Below are 23,354 nucleotides of genomic sequence, written 5' to 3'. Positions count from 1 at the left end.
AAAAGAAAAAGGAGAGGGAAATAATAGTGTTCAGACTAAAAGTAATATGCAAAGGGATCCTGCTCCTCTAAAGTGAGGAGGTTGTAAATTTATGTCAATTTCATTAAATCTTGACTCTCTGTCTAATCTAAGGGTCATTACAATTGACACATCACTCTTCCATTAATTTTTTATTTTTCATCTAAACTCTAGTTAACTCTGCCTTTAACTCTAGAAAAAAAAATGGGGATTTTGATAACTAGCTTAAGCTTAAATAGACTTTTGGCCATATGCAAGAGTTTCAGCTGGCTTCCATCAATTACTTAAGAATTCAATTATAATTTTTTTTCCAGTCGAATAGGCAGTTTTACCAGAAGAACTTACATCCATAGCTAGGGCATTCATAATCCCATCAGGGGATTCTCAGGGTAGCAATCAAATAAGCTATTTCATTATTCCTACGAGGGATACAAGAGAACAACACCATTTCAAAGTTGGATGCCAAGACTTTGATATCAAACTGGACAGCCTCAATAGAGGCATCAGGTTCCCGCTGCCTTGCAAATATTCAATCCCCAGTTTAACTGAAAGGAAAACTGAAAGCTTGCCAACCCTAATTATTTCGTGTATGTGATTTATTAGGCTTTTTAATTCGATCTGGGTAATCTGAACTCTAAAGTCTTCAAGGTTCACAAAGACCCTCAGATTTCATGAATTTAATCGCTCTAATAAAACAAAAAAATAGTTGAAAATAATATCGTCAAAATTTTAGGGAAGTATTGGGAAGATTGCAAGTTCGTCATGGTGGTGGGTTTTGGTTTGCACTCCTCTTGCCGTCAACTCTCGAACGCAGAGGAGAAACGCTTGACGATTTTTTTTTTTTTTTTTCTCCTAGAGTTAACCGCATAGTTAACTAGGGTTTAGATAAAAAATAAAAAATTAATGAAAAAATGATGTGTCAATTGTAATGACCCTTAGATTAGATAAAGAGTCAAGATTTAATGAAATTGACGTAAATTCACAACCTCCTCACTTTAGAGGAGTCGGATCCTATGCAAAGAGTGGAAAGAGAGATGAAGGAATGATACTAATGGTATAAACATTAAGTGAAAAGAATAGTTGGGAGAAAAAGGAAAAATTTTTGTGTGAATGGGGATAAAAATAAGTTTGTGGAGTGTATGGGGTGTATTTTGGTATTTTGTGAGTAAGTGGGTCATTATCCCTATACATATAGGTAGTAGGACGTCAAATATCTACACTAATTATTCTCATGTACCGACATGACAAGTGGAGTGATCCTATGACAAAGAAGCTTTCAACGTCAACATTTAAGATACTATCACACAATGATCATAGTACAATGATCAAATCTTTCTTCAATTTGAAGCGAAAATATGAAATAGTCTGTTGGGGATATCGATCAATTGTCATGTGTTTTTCAAAAATGGTTTCCAACTTGTTCAGAACCTCATACCACTGATCTAATAATACGATAAAAAAAACTTTATTTCGGTCCTCAATCTTATAATTAGAAATAAGGATTATGCGAGGTTTATAATAAAATCTTTAAGGACATGTCAGATATTGAGGAGAATCGATCTCTTTTGAAGTTCATATGAACATTGAAGAGACAATTCGACCATATATGAGCTCTGATCATCGAAGGGAAGAAATCAAAAGGAAAGTCGAAGATGACTCCTCTACCATGAATGATTATAAACAATTTGATAATGACTTAGCAAGGAAAACATGAAAGAAAGAAAATAAAAATCGATTCTAATACATTAGATTATCAACATATTACACTGCAATTAATAGTAGACCAGCTTCATAGAGTGACAGATTAGCCCACCACCTAATCTATCCCAACATGAAACCCGATCTACATTTATGTTCTTGTATGGAAAGGGATTGCCGGTTTACAAGCAACCATTAATCATCATGTGACTTTCTCTCAAGTTTTGAGAAGTAAAACGAAAGAGTAGCTCTCAAAAACCATCTGCCCAACCCCACCTTTTTCCCCTCTCAACAAGACAGGCACGTGGGAAGGGGCATGGCCTCCGCAAGCAAACACATACCAGTTCACATCTATACACATAAATCCAGTTCAATTCCGTCAAAACCACACAGCCCATATAATCTCCAACGCTGGCTTAGCTCAAGGCACGTGATCGCTGGACAGCTTGGCCTATAATGCCACTGGATCGTCGCATTTGGTATATGTCTGTTCCATTTCCAAACTCATCTATTTATCATTATTTATCTTCATATTGTCGGGATCCGATGCTTCCGACACCGGCATTGACTAATCAGACTAATGACTATGACCTTGCTTCATCTCACTTCTATTGGAGTCATGCCATATGTCGTAACCTCATATACACTCAAGACCCCCCAGTTCCAAAGCACATCCATGTTGAATGAGAATAAATTGTCGAGTTTAGTTTTTACTTGATTTAGGACACGTTTACTTACTTGGAATGGGAATGAATGATTACGGAGTAAAAACATTCCTGTGTTTACTAACATATAAAGGTCGGGTAAAAGAATTCATGCGTTTACTAACACATGAAGGAATCGGAATAGGTGTAGGTTCCACCTCCTTATCAGGAATCGATTCCTGAATACTCAGGAATTTGATTACGAAGGGGGGAGATGGGTTTAGGAATCAATTCTCCGGAATCAATACTGATTCATTTCTTCTCTCATTCCACTTGTCTCCGATTCATGATTATTTTCCATTCCAAGTAAGTAAATGTGTCATTAGTCTTTAGTTATAACAGAGAACGCAACATAAATGTTGAACAACATAATAGAATTTTCTTTCGCAGTAAATTGACATGTTTTGTTGACGTAACAAAAAGTCACGTAACCAGTGCTTCATTGACATAGACTCGAACAAAGAAATACGCGCAAGAATAAGCTTCTTATCAATTGATTTGTTTTCAAGGGTTTGCTCAATGGTTCATGCCAACAGTTTAAGTCTAACATGAAAAACTAGAGAAAGTAACAAATGGCGTTGACACCTTCCAACGGGGAAGGGTTTAGGTATGAAAAGTGCTTGAAGGATTGAAATGTGCAATATATGTTTTTATTTATGTTGTGTTTCTGACTAATAATAATCCATTTTCTCAGGACAAGTTTGATTAGATACAAGGCGTCTACTAAATGGTGGGGGAATAAATGGTGGAGGAGTACATCTCAATAGTGCCCAATTGACCCCTTGGAAAAATGGGTGTCGTTTGATAGCTGATGCACCCATTAACGATCCCAATCGCCTATCCGGGTCCTTGGCCAAAAGCTGTGAGATGAGGTCCTTTGCCGTGGAGGGCACGGCAGGTTCTTTCGGAAGCTCCAAGGCTCGAGCAACAATATTAGCCAGCGTTAGCTCATTGTCCACACCCTTGAACGGTGTCACACCGTAAAAGAGTTCAAATATAAATATCCCTAATGTCCACCAGTCCACTGCACTACCATGCCCCTCACCGGACACAATCTCAGGGGCCAAGTATTCGTGAGTCCCAACAAAAGACATGGACCGGACGTCAACAGGCTCAGCCACAAACTCAGGTCCGTCCCGATGGCCCTGCTTCTTCTTCTTGCGCTTGCTCTTCGGGTGGAAACATGACACGGCAGGAACTATACAATTTGGAATGATGCATGAAGATGAGGTAAAGCGAGGTGGATCAACTGCATAGTCTTTTTGAGGGGCGGCGACTGGAGTGTTTATATGAGCAGCAGATGCAACATCATCGCATTTCAATGAGAGGTCAAAATCTGTAAGCATGATGTGGCCATCGGATCGAACTAAAACGTTTTCGGGCTTGAGATCACGATACACAATTCCCATCATGTGAAGGTACTCTAGAGCTACAACCACCTCAGATGCATAGAACCTAGTCAAGAGATTAAATACAAGTTAATAAGTCAAATTTCACATGATTTCTTAAATCATAATCCCTTATTCATAGAGCAATTTGATAGATATAAATAATCTAAATAAAAGATGACATCCTACAGTGGGTAATGATAGTTTTAAGAAACTAAATCTATAAAAGTACATGATTAAGCATAATGTTGCAAATGATGATCAATCATTAAAAGAAACAAGTAATCTACAACATCATAATTGACTCCTTAATAACACATATCACAGCAATAAATCTTGTTTCCCTTGAATTAGTGTATTATGGTAGGTCCTTTACTCAAAAAAGAATTTATATATTATGTTAGGTCATAACCAACACACTGTTGTTACCTACAGAGCTGTTGATCATTGATCAAATGGTTACTAGCTTTGCTCGTTTCTGTGCTTTCCTCTCCAAATTGGTGCAAAAACATATGATTGATAAACTGCAAGGCCTACAACAACTTTCTATATTCATATTACCTGACCAACCTTATCTTTATATCAGTAAAACAACTCTTGGTAGCTCATTGGCCCCCATGCTTTTAAAACCATTAGTTGCAAATACTTTTGGAAGAAAAAATGATGAAGAGTTGGTAAAATCTTTATATCAGTTTAAAAATAATAATACTAATGATAAAAAAGAAATTAACTTGGCATTTTTCTTGGTAGTAAAAGGGAGAGGAATCAATTTACCTGGGTTCTTTTTTGTTTTGTCAAAATCTCTTTGGATTACTAATAACATTTCCTGTTTTTCACCTACTTTCTACCGTCTTTTACCTTCCTAAACAGACAAAGCTGATCAAAGCATATATAAACTACAGGACCAGTGGGCCTTATCACTAGATTCCCTACAGTACTAGTTTTTGAGTTTTTGGCATAAAACTCTATAAATAGTCTGAAGTATGAACCAAAAAAGCAAAAAAGAAAGATAATAGGGCCACATGGCAAAAGAAAACTATTGGGGCCACTGTTCAGAGAGATATCATACGTATCCCTTGTTTCATGTAAATGAACCCAGAAATCCTGCTTAAATTAACAAAACTCAAAAGATGAGGATTCATGTTTTCAGGGATCTGTTTGTTCCATTCAAGCAACAAAAGCCAAGACTAAGAGGTCCACAGTTTAAGGGTGAAATATTAAGAGAATAGAAAATAAATAAATAAAATTTTTGCATTAAATCTTTCTCGTTGATCTAATGTCATGAAACCAATGAACATACATGTCTTAAATTAATTTAAGACCAATAATTGGGTCAGCTTGTAGGTATCAAAGTGATTCTGATTTTAAAATCATTAGTTGTTCCTCAACCAACTACAGCAACAGGGCAGAGGCAGACACTGTTATCACCAATTATAGTGAAGAGATATATACCCAGCACACATTTATCAATAATACACTAAAAAAAAAAGAGTAAAAAAAGAAACTACATCCCAATGAATTCAAGTTTATGAAAGCCTAACCCATCCCTGAACTAAAAGGTCTTAATTATCAGAAAACGAGTCGCCCTAAAAACCACAAGGTACAGACATATGGGTTGCTTTAGCTTTAAGGTCATTACGTCTTTAACTGCACAACCCACTGTTGTTACATAGTACACATTCCAATATGTATATGCCAAATTCCAAAGAGCAACTAATAACGATGAAAACATAATGCAATACTATAAAAATAATTATGAAATAATATTATAACATATGCCAATGTGCCAAATAGTTTTTAGCAGAATAAATGCACAATCTTCAACTAAAGTTCACCGTCCACCTAATTAATAATAGTAATGTACCATCTTAAACCCTCAAATTCTCTTTGTTTCTTTTTTCAACTTGAGCTAGACTCACTGACTGTTCAGAAATAGACCATTTTATAATTTCGTACAACGTGCACTACACGTTCACAGATTTGATACTCTCCTAACTTTGTACTACTACGTGCATGTAGTTACTAATTTATTGACGTCCAAGCTTATAAGAGTCAACATAGGTACTTTTCATTCTTTGAATCTCACTCTTCTTTCTTCTTTACAAAACAGATATTAGCCAAAAGTAATTGACTTTGTTTTTTTTTTTGAGAATTAACGTAATAGCCACGTGGCAAACCAGGCGACTCCTCAAAATTTAACCCCCATCTAGATAATCCAATGTACTTCAGACACACCGTAAATCTCGTCTCGCTCAATCAAATCGCGAAAACAACCTATGCGACGGTGACTATCCCATGGACCCCACCGGTTTCTCAGGTTTGGTCAAAAGACAGTGGTAATTACTAATTACTCGACCGAAAAAAGAGACGGTGATAATTTACCGCAACCCGTAATCTAAGCCCTCCAATTATTTTTTCAAACCAAGACAGTAAAAAAATTTAAAAAAATAATAAATAAACAGAAATAAAAAAGAAAAGCAAAGGTGGGGAGTGCTAACGTGCGCACCTGACGGCAGACTCAGGGAAGCGTTTCAAAGGCTGGCGTTGTCGGAGAACATGGAGGTCACCGCCGGGGCAGAACTCGGTGAGCAAGAAAAGCCAGTTGGGCGCGTCTATACTGGCGTAGAGCGTGGGCAAAAATGGGTGCTCCAACAATTCCAGTATTTCCCTCTCTGTCCTCGCCCTCCCTTCTTTGCTCCGACTAATCAGCTCCTTCTTGTCCATCACTTTCGCCGCGAACACGCACCCCTTGCCGTCGCCGGACTTCAGCTCTGCCAGGTACACCGACCCGATGTCGCCGGAGCCGAGCCGCTCGGAGAATTTGAGGTCCGAGAGGGCCAGCTGTCGGGTCGGGGACTCGGATCGGATCTTGTGGATTGCGGACCAGCGGGGGTCGGAGGACGGGGCTCGGGGCTTCGCGACGAGGGAGCCGAGGCGAGCCGAGGAGGAGCACGAGGCGGTTAGCGTGGCTTCGGAGCCGGAGCTTGTGCTTCGTTTGGATTCGGTGGCTGCTGTTGTGGCCGTGGAGGTGAAGCTGATGCTCTGGAGATCGTCGGCTAAGTCATCGAGCCACGGCTCCATTGTTGGAGAGACTGAGAGAGACTAGTCTCTCTCTGTGTGAGGGAGGGAGGGAGGGAGAGAGAGAGAGAGAGAGAATGAGAGAGATTGTGTCCGTGTGAGAATGAGAGTGAAGGTTTTGAAGGGTGGGAGAGGTTTGTTTTGGGCTTGGAAAAATGGATTTGGGCTCGGGTTGCCTGGGAATATGGGTGCAAAACCGGCCCGAGTTTTTGTCAACTATGCCTTAATAGTTGACATTTTCATTAATGCATTATTTCCTAAAAATCATGCCATGTTTTCTTTTCTTTGCCAAGAAGATAATGCTATACAATCAACCTGGTCACAAGATGACCAAAGAATTTATCGTTATTTATCTCATCTCTTGATATTTTATTCTATGCCAAGATTAGAAATTTTAATTTGGCCGAAATTCTAAACTAGTATTTTATTTTTAGACGAGTTAAGATTTGACTAGAACAATACGTATAATCGACGAATTGGTCTTTTTTAGCAGACTCTCTATTTTGGCTCATTAGCTATTTTAAAGAGCATGTTTAGTTTTTTTATCTATTTTAGCAGCTGCACCAGACTCCTAAATATAGAGAGCCAGATGAGGCTCTCTATAATTTAAAACATTCATTTTGGTTATTTTATGTAATTTATAAATATATTTAAACTATTTGATCTTCATTTAAAAAGTAATATAAATTCAAGATTAGCTAAAATAGAGAATACTGATAAAGACGTATTTCTAAAGTGGCTAGACAAAATAACTTTTTAGCTACTTTGGCTAAAATTTGACTATGCTCTAAACTCTGACAATCTTATTGCTCATTTACTATCTCTTTTTGGAGCTTAGAGTCAGCCGAGCATAGATGAAAATCTTCACCTACATAATGCTCCCAATTCCTAGACCAAAAAAAAAAAATAATGCTCCCAATTCAAAAAGAAAAAGCTATATAATCAAATGTAATTATTGGAATCAATTGACATCAAAAGTACCTGAATTGGTCCATGCCATTTAATCAAATTGAATGGCTACAAGAGTTGTCCAACTGTTAATTGTTTCTATCATGCCTTGATTATCTCCATTAGCTTACCTCCATAAAGTTTCCATCATACCTTGATCGTATCAATTAGATCCGCATTAACCCTTAATTTTCTCATTTAACAATTAGATCTTTCCTTTCCTAATGAAGTCCTTGTGCTTTATTTTTGGTTCTTTAATTTGCTCCACAATTTCTATTTTTTGGTAAAGTTTTTTTTTTTTTTTTTTTTGATTCAATGGTAAAGTAGTGTTGGAATTTAACTCCACCAAAATGCACCCTTACATGCATGGAGAAGATAGCCAACAATAAACAATTGTCTACCAAAATGATCATTCCATCACCTCAAGCAATTCTTTAGACCGGAAGAGTTTCTAGTGTCTCATGACAATAGATTTGATCTCCTCAACTTTGATACATTAGAGGGTTTTTTTTGGGGCATGTTTAGGATTGCTTCTAATAGAACTAAATTGTTTTTGAATTAATAAAGAAAATTAATTGTAAATATATAAAAATTATATAAAAAAATATAAAATGTGTCTTAGGGGCACTTGAAAAGTGCTTCCTCATTTAAAAGCGTTTTTATCAAATTTAAAAAGTACTTTTAAGTCTTTTAAAAACAATTTCAAACAAGTTCTTGATATTTCTTTATATATAAAATTAAAAAAATCATCAGAAAATGAATAAATTAAGAGAAAAATAGTGTAAAAAGAAAACCCATGTGGAGAAGTGTGATTTGCCCATTCTAGGAAGCAATGGTTTCTTAATTAATTTAACTTGGGTAAACGATGCGTACCCGCACGAGACGAGGGGGTGTTTCTCGAGACCAGAAAGTTGTAGTTACTTTGGCAAAAGCTTGGATGCATGTGGTGAAGAAAATAGTACTATATTTTGCAGAGAGAAGAAGGATGTGTCGATGTGATAGAATTCATAATTATGTAGGGCACATTTTATATATTAAAATCAGAGGCTTAGCCTTAAAGGCTTAAAGTAATACTTAGGCGCACCAAATGCTTCTAATTGTATTCTATTGCTACTTAATTAGGTTAAGATGTGTTTTTTTTTTGTTCTTAATTTGCACCCAAAGGATGTATAGACAAGACAAGTGCTTCGAGGTTACAAATCTCTTGCTTTGGGTGACCACAACTTTATGGCTTATCTATGTTTTTCACAAATGTCTCTTCGTGTTATGGAAATGCACCATTGTAACTTTTTCTTATTGTTTTTGCTTATAACTTATTAGCTTGCTTTATGTAGGGCTGCATACGGATTGGGTTGGATCGGTTTTGACTCCAAACCATCTCTATGCCAAAGTGAGCGGTTTAGGCATTTTAGAAAACCGGTCATCAAAAAAAAAAAAGTTCAATCCAACCAAATCCAATCCAATTAAAAATGGTTTGATTTGGTCAGTTAGGCGGTTTTCACCTATATAATATTAACATGCTATTTATGAAAAAATTCATAGTAAAAATTCAATCTCAAGAATTGAAATTATGTTAAATTATCTAAATTTAAAATTCAATAATTAAAATCTAAAACATATAGTCCAAAACTAAAACCTAAATTAGATTCAAAGTGATTCACTTATTTAACAACTTAGCCATCAATACTAGCTTAATATGATAGTATTAAAGGTCAAAGAAGGAGAGATTGAGAGATCAGAGATGTGATATGAAATGATCAAAAAAATTGTAGCGATTATATACTAAGGTTTTAGGCCTTTGGGCCTTGAATTCAATATGATAGTATATCATTTAAGAATAAAGTTATAACTGGAGATTAAGAACTTACTTATAACAAACTGGACAAATGAATATATATTTATTATGTGTATATATATATAAAAAAAACTTTTTCTCTTATATTTCAAACATACCGGTCGGTTCGGGTTCCGCGGTTTAAGTACAAGAGAAACCAAACCAATCCAGTTCATAAATGGTTTGGTTCGGTATTGAACCGATTTTCAATTTTAAAAGTTAAAAAACCTTAACCAAACCATATTTATCGGTTGGTTTTGGCCGGTTTGTACCATTTTTTTTTTTTTTTTGAAGCGAACTAAGGACTAACTCATCGCCCTTAGTCGAAATTTTATTAAAAAAAGAAGAAAGGTACAATAGGAAGGAGGGACTAGGCCAAAACCACTTCCAAGAGGCGCAAAGCAACAAGCCGGGCATACCCAAACTTGCAAAGGAACAATACATAAACAGTACAAAGAAAAACAATCCGACAAGAACAAAGGACAAACTATAAATCTACGGGAAAACATAAACTAAGAAAAGCGATAATTAATTCTTGAAGACAAGTCTCTACCAAACTCTGCTAGAAAGGAAGAGGGTAAGGTTCTCCACCAGACTGCACCAACATTTGAGGCTCCATAACGGGCAAATTTGTCAGCTAAAGCATTCCCTTCTCTAAAGAATTGTGTCATTCTGAAAGTGATCTGACTAACCTTGTGTAAACAATTCAACCATGAGGTACGCAATCTCCATGGTATTAAACCAGGGTTCTTGAAGTATCGTAGTGCTAGTATTGAGTCCGTTTCCAACCAAATGTGAGTCCAGCGACGGACCAAAGCAACATTAATTGCTTCAATAATCGCGAGAACCATGTTTTGTACCATGTTTTGCACACCCCTAGCTTTATGCATGGGATCTTTTTTATGTTTTATTAAGGAAACTATTGTCTTTTTTTTTTTTTTTTGAAGGAGTTTGGAACCCAGCTAAGCTGGGAGGCTCATCCCCACGCCTGACTTATTATATTAATATTAGAAATAAGCATAGAGGGGGATATGTGACCTTGACCTCTAGCAGTAGTACAAGAATCCTCATAGAGTACATCCTGGATAATCATAGGAGACTCCTCTAACCAAATATCATCTAGATAGTTCAAACTAGCAAGGTGAGCTAATCTATTTGCTACACCATTTGCTTCACGGAAGATATGTCTAATCTGAATAGAGTGTAAAGATGTCAAATATGACTTACAGTCATCGATAATGCGCCCTACCTCAGATCGATCTTCCACATTCAGTTGCAATGCAGCCACCACAAGTGAGCAATCACTTTCAAGGTCAAAGGCATTCCAATATTGGTGAATAGCCAAAAGAATTCCAGCCCTACAAGCCTCCGCTTCCATGTGAATAGCAGAAAGAACATGAGGGTAATAACGTGCCATTGCTGCAATGCAATTACCAACCTCATCTCGAACGACCACCCCAATGCCACCATCACCACACTCTGGTCTATAGCTTCCATCAACATTAATCTTCAGACGCCCAGTAGGGGGAAGTTGCCATTTAGCTTTAGGTCTAGCGTGTTTAGAAAAACCGGCAGGATGTTGTTTCTGGTAATCATCCAGGAGAGTCACAGTCCATTTTGCCGCATTACAAGCATTAAAGCTCGTGCCATTCCAAATTGCATTGTTGCGTTCAGTCCATATGACCCATAAGACCATGAAGAACAAATCACGTTGACCACCATGCAAAATATCAATCACATTAAGAACCCACTCCTCCACTCTACGTCCAGGCACGTTCTTCACTTTTAAACCCAAAGTGCTCTCCATCCATAGCCACCCAATCACGTCACAATCTCTAAATAAATGAATACCCTCCTCAACAGCACAATGACAAAAAAGCACAACGCATATCCTGAAGAGTAAACCTACTAGCAAGAGAAACTTTGTGAGGTAAGATACCTCTCATTAGTCTCCATAGGAACGAACGAACCTTAGGTGGAATACGTGCATTCCAAATACACCTCCAGTACTTTCCCTGAACACCCACTGAACCAGAAGAGCTAGAAGCCCTAGAAACATGATTAGTTGCGACTCTAGCTACATGATACCCATTTCGAACAGTATAGCACCCCTTTTTGTCATAGTGCCAAATCAATCTGTCCTCTGAATCACGTAAGCTAAGAGGGATACGGGCTATCAACTCAACCTCCATGGGTGTGTTTGGCTCCAATTTTGCTGCAGCTGGTCAACAGTCTCTTTTCTTGCGCGGGCGTGCCAGCACCGTTCGGGTGCGGTCGTCGGGGGTGTCCCTTGACCTGACTTCTTTCAAGCAATTGTGGACGAGGAGAGCACCAACCTCGTCGTGGGATTCTTTGTGCCTCGTGGCGAGGACTTTTGCTGAGCTTCTTGTTAACACAATCGATACTCAATATTGTAGATTGAGCAGAGCGACATCACCGGGAAATGTTGAGATCTTGCTAAAGCGTGACTTTAGCTTGGCTGGGTTGCTAGGGCGTTACCCTTGCTTGGCTGGTTCTGTAACCGTTGTGGTCGCGGCACTACCGTCGGCTCCCGAGGAGACTAGGACCGAAGCACGTTGACAGAGGGTTTGGTGGCACTGAAGGTCGGCTTCTGAGAAGACTAGGACTAGGAGTGTGATCACCGCTAAGAGAAAGAGAAGGAGAGGAGTTGCTCTTAGAGAGGTTTGCTCTAGAGAGAACTTAGATCATCTTAGAGATGTTGTTGTTGAATGTGAATGTGTGTTTTAGAATGAGAAGAGAAGGTGTTTATATAGGGAAGAAAAAGAAGAGTGAAATGATGAGTGGAAGAAAAATAATGAAAGTGGAATATGAAAGTGATTTGTAAAATATGGAAAAGATAGAGAAATGATGAAATGAAAGCAAGGCATGAAGGTGCAACAACATGGAAGTGATGATGATCTATTAAAGAGATTGTCTTGAAAAATATATCCAAGGAAAAGAAGAAAAGCATCTAGCTTTCTTCATGTGGGTAGGAAACATGAACATGTGAATATTGAGCTGGTTTTAGGTCAGTTTCTGCCCCTTTATTCCTTCAATTATTTCTCCAACAAGACTTCATTATATTCATTCGACTTCTTCATATGAAATGTTCCACTATGAGCGTAGATCACCCTGGTAAAATTTCAGATTTTTATTCCATGTGGTTGGGCCGAAAATGCTGCTGGACCTCTTACAGGTCCAGTTTTCCAGTTTTGCTTCTGTAGAAAATTGGGCTGATTGTTTGAAGGCCTTACACTCAACAAAAGTTCTTGCACTCTTCATAAGAAATGATCCTTGGGCTGTCTAGAATGGATCTGGAAAGTTTCAGCACATTTCGATTTCATTTGGTTAGTCTGCCACCCCTCCTTCCTTGTCTAGCTCGGTTTTTCCTAGCCGAAGTAGGAAAATATGCTAAAGTTGACTTGTCATACTTCCATAGTAGGCTTTATTTAGCCTCTAAATATATATTTCGAGCTTGTCGACAATATATAGCTTGAGCCACTGATATTGGCTCAATTTCTCCAAGACGTGCCTTGTCAGGCCAAAATGTTCATTTTGGGTCCAAACAGGGTGTAAAGAGTTCCCGTAGTAACGGGACATTCCACTCATGCAATTCATTATCAAGTAGCTCCACCACCCTTAAATCTTCCAGCCCATCCGGTGGTCTTGAGATAGGTTTGAAACTGAACGGAAGAGGTACCCACGGATCAGACCAGACTCTAATCCTATTGCCATTCCCGACCTGGAAACGAAGCCCTTTCCTCAACAATTCTCTACCATGAACAATACTCCTCCACGCATAAGAGCCTCCATTCACAGACTTAGCATCCATAAAACCACAATCCGGGAAGTATTTCGCCTTATAGAGTGAAGCGATAAGAGAGTCCGGATATTGTAAAATTCTCCAACCTTGCTTAGCAAGTAAAGCTTGGTTAAAGAGCACCATATTCCTAAATCCTAGACCTCCTTCCGCTTTAGGTACACACAACTTCTCCCAAGCTAGCAAATGGATCTTCTTTTCATTCAAATTGTCACCCCACCAGAATTTCGCCATTAAGCTATGCATCTCCCAACACAACTGCTTTGGGAGTTCAAAACAACTCATGACATATGTAGGGATAGATTGAGTCACAGCCTTGATCATTACTTCCTTACCTGCAACACTGTTGGTGTCGATTTCGGCATCAACGAGTCAACTGAAGTTTCGTTGAAATCCAAGTGTAAAGTGGTGGGCTTGCTTTCTTGAAGTGGGCCTATCTCTTCATTCGATTAGTTTGATTATATGTGTGGCCTTGGTCGTCCACCTCTTGTGACTGAAGGTATGGCCTCGGGATTCCTTCACCTGGTGTTGGGCGTCCAAGCCCCTTTGTTGGGTGAAACTGATAGTTTTGCCTCGGGCTTCCTTCACCTGATGTTGGGCATCCACGCTCCTCGTTGGGTGAAACTGATAGCCTCGTCTCGGACTTCCTTCACCTGGCGTTGGGCATCCACGCTCCTTGGTTGGGTGAAACTGGTAGCCTCGCCTTAGACTTCCTTCGCCTGATGTTGGGCATCCACGCTCCTCGTTGGGTGAAACTGATAGCCTCGTCTCGGACTTCCTTCACCTGGCGTTGGGCATCCACGCTCCTTGGTTGGGTGAAACTGGTAGCCTCGCCTCAGACTTCCTTCGCCTGGCGTTGGGCATCCACGCTCCTTTGTTGGGCGTCCACAGCCTCTAGTTGGAAGAGCTTCATAGCATAGATATTTTAGCATAGTGTTGGGAGAAAAGAGAGAGCTGAAGTCCCCTTTTCTGCTTGTGAAAGAGTGGTATTTATAGGAGAAGGAGTAGTTGAGGTGGAAAGGGACGGTATGGGCTCTTCCCTAAAATCGGGGTGTCAGCCTGTAATTTCTGCTTCCTGACACTCCATCTGACAGAATTGGTGACAAGTGTCATAACTCTGTGGTCTCTTCCTTTCACGTCACTCTTGGGCCATGCCCACATACCATACTCATCATCAGAGCACGACACCTGGCCTAGTAGGTGAGAGTTAGCCCTTGATTTCCGCTAACTATGTCCCATTGCAATGACTTTGTCTGAGAGTGAGTTGATAGTCCAGGCTTTAGCCTTGGAGCTCGTGATCATGATTCTTAGAGGTCGAGGCTTTTAAGCTTGGGGGTCGAACTATTGGTCTTGGGGTTTGAGGCTCTTGATTCCTTTGGACTATGCTTTTCTAGTAATGAGGTCGTGATATGCTTTTGCCATGCCATCCAAGGTGGTGAGTCAATCACATGGTGACTGTCCAAGACCTGAGAGGTGGAGATCTAAGGTTGAAGACTTGGAGTACCAAAGTGAGGCATCTCACTAGTCATGGTTATTTTCATCTTAGGATTATCTTTTCTTTCTCGATGAATGGTTTAAGTGCGTTGAAAGGTCAGGGTCTTACGTGGACTCTTTGACATTTCAACGCGTTCTACGTGGAATGGGTTGAACAGTCAAAAGTCTTTGTCCAACCAAATTATGACATCAACAAACACTTAGCGTCTTCTCCCTCCAACCTCTTGTACGCTTTCTCACCCGCTCCGTTAAGAAGCCAAAAGCCTCAGACTTCGAATAACTTATTTCAATAGGAAGAGCGAGATACTTATCATGCTTATCCACTCGCAAAACACCCAAAAGTGCAGCAAGCTCCTCCTGCTTATCTCTCCTCACGTTCTTGCTAAAGGCAACAGAGCTTTTCTGATAATTAATAAGTTGTCCTGAAGCTTCCTCATATTGTTTGAAAATATTCATCAACACGACACACTCATCCGGTTCTGCTTCGAAAAAAATGAAGGAATCATCAGCGAAAAAAAGATGAGATATAGAAGGGGCACCTGGGCAAATTCGGACCCCATGAATAAGTCTCAATACTTCCGCTCTCAGGATCAATCTTGACAAAGCTTTGGCACAGAACAGAAATAGGTAGGGTGATATGGAGTCCCCCTGCCGTAGACCTCTTGAAGGTACAATCCGACGGATAAGAAACAGTTTTAACACATCTCATCACCCATCCAACCCAAACAGGACTGAAACCTAGTTGCAATAAAACCACCTCCAGAAAGCACCATTCAACACGGTCATAAGCCTTACTCATGTTGAGCTTTAAGGCCCCGAATCCCTAATTACCTCGTCTTCTATTTTTCAGAAAATGTGAGATCTCGAAAGCTGCCAAGGAGTTATCTGAGATCAGTCTACCTGGGACGAATGTGCTTTGAAAAGGTGAAATAATCCCATTTAGAAACGGCTTGACTCTGTTCGCAAGGACCTTAGATCCTAGCTTATAGAGTACATTACACAAACTAATGGGACGAAGCTGATTAACATTCTTCGGGGCTTTCACTTTAGGTATTAGAGTAACATTTGTCCCATTAATTAGTTTCATCCTCTCATCTGACTCCAAAACACATCTCACTGCCCTTGTAATATCTGTTCCAACTAGCGGCCAGAAGTGTTGGTAGAAGCAGGGAGCAAAGCCATCCGGGCCTGGTGCCTTAGCGGGATGCATCTGTTTCAAGGCTTTAACGATTTCATTCTCGGATACCTCACTCGCTAGTACCAGATTCATCTCATCAGAGATACACCGAGGGAGCACAGAAGCAACAACATCCATACCCTGAGGCTGAGAAGAAGTAAAAAGGGATCGGAAATACTTCAAGACAATATTTTCTATTTCCCCGTCATCAGTACACCACAAACCGTCCTCATTAAACAGGCCCTTTAATCTATTCTTCTTCCTCCTATTGCTGGCACGCTAATGAAAGAAGCGTGTGTTCATGTCCCCATCTGCAAGCCAAAATTTTTTTGAACGCTGTCTCCAGAAGTCTTGCTCTTGTTGCAACAATTCATTCAACTTTGCTTCCAAATCTAAACGCACTACCTCAGGAGGAGAAGAGAGCGAGGTATCGTAAAAAGACGTCAATCTCTCTCGGAGAGCAGCAATATCTTTTCGTAGGGTCCCAAACTTGGTCTCACTCCATTCAATAAGTACCCGACGTGTTTGACTTATTTTGTTACAAACAATGTCGAAAGGATCAGACCCATAATCACGATTCCAGCCCAGCTCAACCATCTTCCCACATTCTTCATCCCGTAACCACAGCTCCTCAAAGCGAAAACGCTTCTTTTTTTTCTTTTTTTTTCTGAGGTTTACAATCACGAACCTCAAGCACAATTGGCAAATGATCCAATCTGTTTTTGTGTTGATGAACAACCCTAGAAACAGGGAACAGGTCAGACCAACTCGTTGAGGACAAAAAGCGATCCAACCTAATCCTTATCTCCTCCCCACCACGTTTCCCTCTCCAAGTAAAACATGTCCCATGAAAAACAACGTCTTTGAGTGCAAACAAGTCAACCACATCCCTAAAACCCTCCATCTGACGATCACTTCGTATCGGGCCTCCCTCTTTTTCATCATTCCGTAAGATCTCGTTGAAGTCACCACCAATAACCCAAGGTAATGAACATTGCAGCCCAAGGGTTTTGATTAGAGCCCACGTCTTATGGCGGTCTTCCAGTTTAGGGTGCCCATAAATCCCAGTAAATCTCCATCTCTTTGGATCCGAAACTTTACCCACGAGAACATCCACATGATTATCAGAAAAATTACGTAAAGAAACTGGGAGGTCATCATTCCACAGAAGACATAAACCCCCGGATCTGCTCACTCCCTTCCCCTTCCTTTTCTCCTTAAATTTACAAGGAACTGCAAACGCATTCCTCCAACCCAACTCAATCCGTATCTCAACCATTTCAGCTACAGTACATCTAGTTTATGACAAAAAAATTAAACTGGGATGAGTGAGGGAAATCAACCCTTTGAGCCCTTTAACTGTCCAAGGGTTCCCAAGCCCTTGGCAGTTCCAGCATAACACATTCATTGCTCGTGATGGGTCGAAACCGGACCCATCACGGAAGAACGTTCAGGAGTACGCCCATTACTCTTCTTCATAGAGATAGAACTCACTACCTTTCGCATTACGAAACCCGTTTTAGCCATATTCCCTTGACGTGCATGGGATGCATGCGTCTTGCTGTCACTTTTCTGTCGTCTATTAAACACCTGAGTAGGCTCTGAACAAAGACCCTTAGAAGAGCCCAACTGATTAACCTCTTGACCCTTTTAGGCCCACGAACCAACACATCTACACTCGGCCCAACAACTTTTTGAGGAACAGCCACGTCAGAAGGAAGAGATTCCCTCTTGCTTAAATTTGAGTTTGAATCGTTAACAACCACGTCCTTAGATGGTAGCTGCTTTAAACCAGGATCTAAACTGGAAACCAAATTTAAATTCACCCTTGACTCTAAACTCTTACCATAACCAGTCTCCGCATTTGGTAACTCAATTAAAGCTGATTCCCAATCCGAAGCCATTATCACCGGAACATCCCGCAAATTGCTCCTATCCCCTATCTCCGACCCCGGAGCAGGATTCCGGTCTCCCTGCACCACCGTCTTCCTCTTCTTTTTCGCTTGGTGTTCCGCCGCATCCTCTTGAAAAACCTCCAAATCAACTTCCATGGCCCCATCGGAGAACCTCCCCTGCTCACTCACATCGATATCTCGCTCTTCTCTAGTACGAATGAATCTGACAACAGGGAGCTCCGGCGCAGACATAATCCACCCAGTCTTCTTCTTAGGGAAAAGCCCTAGCCTGCAACCTCCACCCTCAGACCCCTGCCCCTGGGAATTCAAATGAAATTGTTCCAGCGGCCATTGTTCTTTCTTATCAGCATTGAGGAGCGCATCATACGCCGGCTCAGTCAACTCCCCCGCTGCACGTCTGGGGCACTTCACACCTGTGTGAGACAGAATTCCACAAAAAAGAAAAAGTGTGGAAGTCGCTCGTATTCCAAATCAAAACGTTTGCTCTCCGACCACCCAGAAGGCGTAAAAGTCACCCATTTAATCAGTGGAGCTTGAACATTCACACCAACTCGGATTCTTAAGAATTCCCCTAAACAACTAACCCCACAACCCTTTGTTGCCCATACAAAATTTCCGATAGCCTGACCAATGCACCGCCCAGTACTAACAACCATTTTCTCCTCCAAATACGTCAGTGGTAGACCTCTCACGCGTACCCAAATACGTCGGTGGTAGCCATTATTGATACTAGAAATATCCACTAAATTCATGATAAGTTAGCACACTTATACTATCTAAATTATTGCAACCACTTTGGGTTAGGCTGTAGCTCAACCAGCCCTTCACATAGATACGTCCTTGGTGGCGGATGAAGCACGTAGGTCTTAGGGCAGCTTCCTTATAAAACCCGGGTTTTCAGACTAGTAACTTCATTGCTGGTGTCAGTGACGCTGTGGGAGGCGAAGATGGTTGTGAGGGGGACTGCGATGGTCCTGTGGCTGGTTTTGACTACGACATAGCCTGACGGCTGGTTTTGACGACGACGGTGGTCCGATGGCTGGGGTGCCCTTAGCAATTTTAGTTTGGGCTGGTTTGATTGGGAACGGGCTTCAAGCTTTGTTAGAGTTTGAGATCTAGAATGAGGCCTTAGTCTGTAGGGCTTAGTCTTAGGTTTTCATTTTGTTTTTTTTTTTTTTTTAGTTTCTTTGAAGTGGTTTTGGGTGACTGACATTTTGTTGATTTATTTCATTTTGGGGATGAGTCCCCGGGTACCTAGTTTTGAGATATGTTGCCAAAGACATACACTTGTGCCTCTTTCGATTTCTCATGCGTGATGTTGAACAATTTTTGGATGTGCTTCAGTGTCCTAAAATAGGTGGTCTTGTTTAGGGAATGATTTTTTTGTCGACTCCACTGGGTAAATCGTTATGTATCATTTCGTCGATCAACAAAGGAGTTGACATATTTCTTCAAAAAAAATTCAAAGTTAATGAATTCTTCAAGGTGGCTGCCTAGACCCTGCCTAACTGCCTCGATTAGTCTAGGTGGTGCCTAGGCAAGCCGAGTTTTAAAAAGTGTTAAAAATATTTATTTTATTTTCTCAAATAATATGCATTATATGCTTAATATTTATGTTTTTAATTAATTATACTACTAAATATAGTTTTTTGTTTTAATTGCAATTATTTATAGAGTTTTTGTCCATTTACCCCATTTCTAGGGATTTTTTTCCCACTTACCCCATTAAGTTTTTTTAATTCCCCCTTACCCAAAACACTCTAAGGAAGTCTTCCTTAATACCCTATTAAGTTTTTTTTTTTTTTTTTTAATACAATTTTACCCTCACCCATTTGTTCTTAAAGAGAGAGAGAGAGAAAATGGAAGAGAGAGAAACCATAGGAGACTTCGCCGGAGCCCCGTCACCGGTCCCCGGATTCCGGTCACCGGCCGCCGCTAACCGGACTTTTCTGAAACCTCGTCGGAGGTCCCCAAAGAGGTCGCCGGAAAGGTTTATTGCCCCCAATAGACATCTACTGCCCCCAATAATCTATTGCTCCCTAATAGACGTCTATTGTCTTCCAATAGAGAGGCAATAAACCTTTATTGCCCCCCAATAGAACTTTCGGTAACCGGAATGAGAACTAATCTTCCTAAAATTAGACAAATAAATTTTGATTAAAGAAAAAACGAAGAGATTATATCAATTTAAAAAATCAATTGCCCTCCAATAGACGTCTATTGCCCCCTAATAGACATTCAAAACTTTTTTTTTTCTTTCCTTCTGTCCCATTACTTAAAAAAAAAAAAAATTGATTTGGGCACCCAGAAATTGATCTGGGTACCCACGTCCTCTTCTCCTTTCCGGTTGCAATCGAACTCGAACTCGGTAGTCGGAGTCGAACTCAGACCAGCAAGGCGTTGAAGACCGGGATTTCTTCGAGGCCGTGGAGCATGGATCAACAACGACTGGGATCGGACGGTGGAGAGTAGGGCCCATGACTTCCAGCCTTGCATCGAGATCCGAGTTCTCCACTGGCGAGGTAGCTCCGACCGGAGCTTCTTCGTCGTCTGCAGCCAAGCCGGCAGAGAGAGGGAGGAGAGAGAGAGAAGAAGAAGTCTGTGTCGGCGCCGGCAGAGAGAGAGAGAAGAAGAAGGCGCCGACAGAGAGAGGGAAGAGAGAGAGCGGTGCCAGTGAAGAGAGAGAGAGAGCGCTGCCGGAGTGAAGAGAGAGAGGGAGGCGAGAGAGAATGCATCGTGTGACTGGAGAGAGGAGTTGAGTGGCATGTGTGTAATTATTTAATTAGGATGAGGGTAAATTTGTCATTTCTCCCTAAGTTGGGTTAGTGAGAATAAAAATCTGTTGCTGGGGTAAGTGGGATAATTTTGGCCAATTTTGGTGCTTTGGGTCAAGAACCTTTATTTATATGTTGTATAATAAAATAAAATAAAAATAAATATCCGCACAAGCTCCTAGGTGCTAGGTAAGCCCAGCGCCTAAGCGATTTTTATAGCATTGGTAACTAGGAATGTTATGGAATGACTTTGACCATTTCCCCTTAGACTAATGACTCACATGTTTTAAACTCCAAGCTAACCACCCCTTCGGTTCTTAGACCTTAAGCTTCGGACTGATATTTGCTATAAGTCTACTCAAGTTGATACTTATGGCGGGATTTTAGAGTTGGTTAGCTGCTTAAGGTTATGAATGCTCAATCAAGTGTTGGGATATGAGTCACCAACTCTATGTTCTGCATATCACTCAATTTATGTGTTATTTATTTATTTATTTTATGCCAATGTTGGTGATCGGAGATAACTGTCTTCAATTTTTTGGGATGGAAGGGAGTAGGTTTGCTTCTTATTTGTTAATGATGGTTTACACGACTTGAGGTAGACAAACTATCTACAAAGCTATGCCTGTCAATCGAGTAGGTGATTTTGGATGCTATCTTGGGATTTGGATTGTTTCTCTCCTTCAAATAGTAAACTTTAAACTTTTCAACCAGTGCCCCCCAAAATTCTTTGATTTCTTGAAATATACCTAGCCATAACTCTTGGAATTTTGCCTGATATGTGGGGTCCACATGATCTGATATGGCATGCCTCGTCAGTGAGTTAACGGCTCTAATTGACGGATGATTGATGGAATGACCAATTAGACCAGATTTGATAGCGCAAGGGTGTTTTTGATGAAATTAAAAGTTCAGAGACTGAATTGATATCAGCCCTACAGTACAGGGTAGTAACTAGTATTTAGCCCTTTTACTTTTTACTGGTGTCACTGCCGGATCTCAATCTAGCGAGGATACCTAGAACTACATTGGTATTAATGCCCACGGGGCATGCCTCCTACACTTACCTACGCTCCTTTTAAGAAATACGGCTTTCATAAGTAATATGCGAAGTGGCTAAGCGATAGCTCTTTCGACGCTATATACTTGGGTGATGGCGAAGGCATGGTTCATTCTCTAAATGAGACTAGATGCAGATTGAAGATCTTCATGAGACAGTTCAAGTAAGATTGACACCCGAAGGTTTGAGGAGTAGCTTGAAAACCGTGGAGGCGACAGACTCGTCAGTCAGGCACAACATTTATAACTTGCTTATTTATAATTAGGGAGAGGCTCTAATGAGAACCTCTAAAATGAGAACTTCATGAGGACTTTCTAATCATTTGTTGTTAGACCCATTTTGATTACATTTCTATAAATTAACCGTTTGATATTTAGGTATGCATGAATAGATCACTTCTAAAAGTTTTATTCCAAATTGCTGATCGTTAAGGTACCAAATTAGATCAAATCAATGGACGAACCAAATTCATCAAACCTGAACCTTTTGGCCACGTTTGGTTCGCGGAAGGGAAGCATCAGGAAAGGAACTTGTTCCTTTCCTGCGTTTGGGATACAAAAGGAAAGGAAATAGTTTCCTGAAGGAAGGGAAAATTAGGGGGAAAATGGTTTCTTACAAATCTCAAAGGAATCACTTTCCCCTCTTCTTTCCTTGCATTTATTACTCACAACATATTATTTTATTATATAATTGACAAACTTTTAACAACTTTCCTGATAACTTTCTTTACGTTACCAAACATCGGAATGGAAGTTGTTGGGAAATTTCATTTCCCTTTCCATGGGAAAGACAAAGGAATTACTTTCCTTTCCGTGAACCAAACGAGGTCTTTATGTTCATAATGATAAATCACGATTATGAATGCCTGAACGATTTTTAATTTGGTTGAAAATTTGCAAAAATGATATACTCATGAATATCTCAATATCTAACTATTGATTTATCAAAATGTGATAAAAAAGTGGGTCTTACAACCGTTGATTAGAAAATTTTCATGAAGTCCTCATTTTAATAATTATCATTAGAGCCCCACGCACCCGACCTTTTATAATTAAGCCTCGAGTTTTCAAGACCCTAACCAATGAATTTTGGACTTTTATTTCATTAATGAAAATCTAGAGAGAGCTCAAAAGCAGTAGCGCAAGAATTTAAGAGAAAGGAACGAGAAGTTCTAACAAACACCAATGCTAGCTTTATCTCTTCACCAACTGATAGAAGTCTCATAATTAAAAGATCATCTAGACACCTATGGACCTGGATATAAACATATCATGGGACATAACTTGAGTGCGTGCTATTGACAGCTATCTGATTGTTGAATTAATCAATATGATTAACTAAAATCTAAAGTTCCGCTAGTAGAACAAAATTGTTTTATTCTATTTATACACTGTCACTCTGCCAACAGGTAAAATAAAGTACCCAACAACCCAACAGTTAGAAAT

At 40.0% G+C, this 23,354-nt stretch overlaps 3 protein-coding genes across 3 annotated transcripts; all 3 read right to left on the bottom strand.

Annotated features, from left to right (window-relative positions):
* Positions 1–3,040: 3,040 nt before the first annotated feature.
* LOC133733666 (serine/threonine-protein kinase D6PKL2) lies at positions 3,041–6,970 on the bottom strand. Its single transcript, XM_062161313.1, has 2 exons — positions 6,315–6,970; positions 3,041–3,875 (listed from the first exon to the last, which is right to left on the bottom strand). Exons 1-2 carry the CDS (start codon positions 6,887–6,889, stop codon positions 3,092–3,094), a joined length of 1,359 nt encoding a protein of 452 aa, XP_062017297.1. The 5' UTR covers positions 6,890–6,970; the 3' UTR covers positions 3,041–3,091.
* A 3,210-nt stretch (positions 6,971–10,180) lies between these two features.
* LOC133730740 (uncharacterized) lies at positions 10,181–11,860 on the bottom strand. The gene is made up of 4 exons (XM_062158276.1): positions 11,639–11,860; positions 10,918–11,520; positions 10,707–10,860; positions 10,181–10,497 (listed from the first exon to the last, which is right to left on the bottom strand). The coding sequence occupies exons 1-4, from the start codon at positions 11,858–11,860 to the stop codon at positions 10,181–10,183; spliced, it is 1,296 nt and encodes a 431-aa protein (XP_062014260.1).
* Positions 11,861–13,218: 1,358 nt separating this feature from the next.
* On the bottom strand, positions 13,219–13,722 carry LOC133730739 (uncharacterized mitochondrial protein AtMg00310-like). The gene has a single exon (XM_062158275.1). It carries the CDS (start codon positions 13,720–13,722, stop codon positions 13,219–13,221), a length of 504 nt encoding a protein of 167 aa, XP_062014259.1.
* Between the last annotated feature and the right edge of the window lie 9,632 nt (positions 13,723–23,354).

This window comes from Rosa rugosa, chromosome 2 (genome assembly GCF_958449725.1).
Source record: "Rosa rugosa chromosome 2, drRosRugo1.1, whole genome shotgun sequence".
In the NCBI taxonomy this organism is placed as follows: domain Eukaryota; kingdom Viridiplantae; phylum Streptophyta; class Magnoliopsida; order Rosales; family Rosaceae; genus Rosa; species Rosa rugosa.
The sequence above is the reverse complement of the archived record's forward strand: the minus strand, read 5'-3'. Positions and strand labels throughout refer to the sequence as shown.

Excerpts from the sequence above, each read along its gene's own strand:
- LOC133730740 (XM_062158276.1), bottom strand. The coding sequence starts at position 11,860 with ATGGAGGTTGAGTTGATAGCCCGTATCCCTCTTAGCTTACGTGATTCA. Across the intron at positions 11,521-11,638 it reads ATGCACGTATTCCACCTAAG|GGTATTCATTTATTTAGAGA; the intron begins GTTCGTTCGTTC and ends GCTGTTGAGGAG. Across the intron at positions 10,861-10,917 it reads ATGTGGAAGATCGATCTGAG|ATTAGACATATCTTCCGTGA; the intron begins GTAGGGCGCATT and ends CACTCTATTCAG.
- LOC133733666 (XM_062161313.1), bottom strand. The coding sequence starts at position 6,889 with ATGGAGCCGTGGCTCGATGACTTAGCCGACGATCTCCAGAGCATCAGC. Across the intron at positions 3,876-6,314 it reads TTCCCTGAGTCTGCCGTCAG|GTTCTATGCATCTGAGGTGG; the intron begins GTGCGCACGTTA and ends TCTCTTGACTAG.
- LOC133730739 (XM_062158275.1), bottom strand. The coding sequence starts at position 13,722 with ATGGCGAAATTCTGGTGGGGTGACAATTTGAATGAAAAGAAGATCCAT.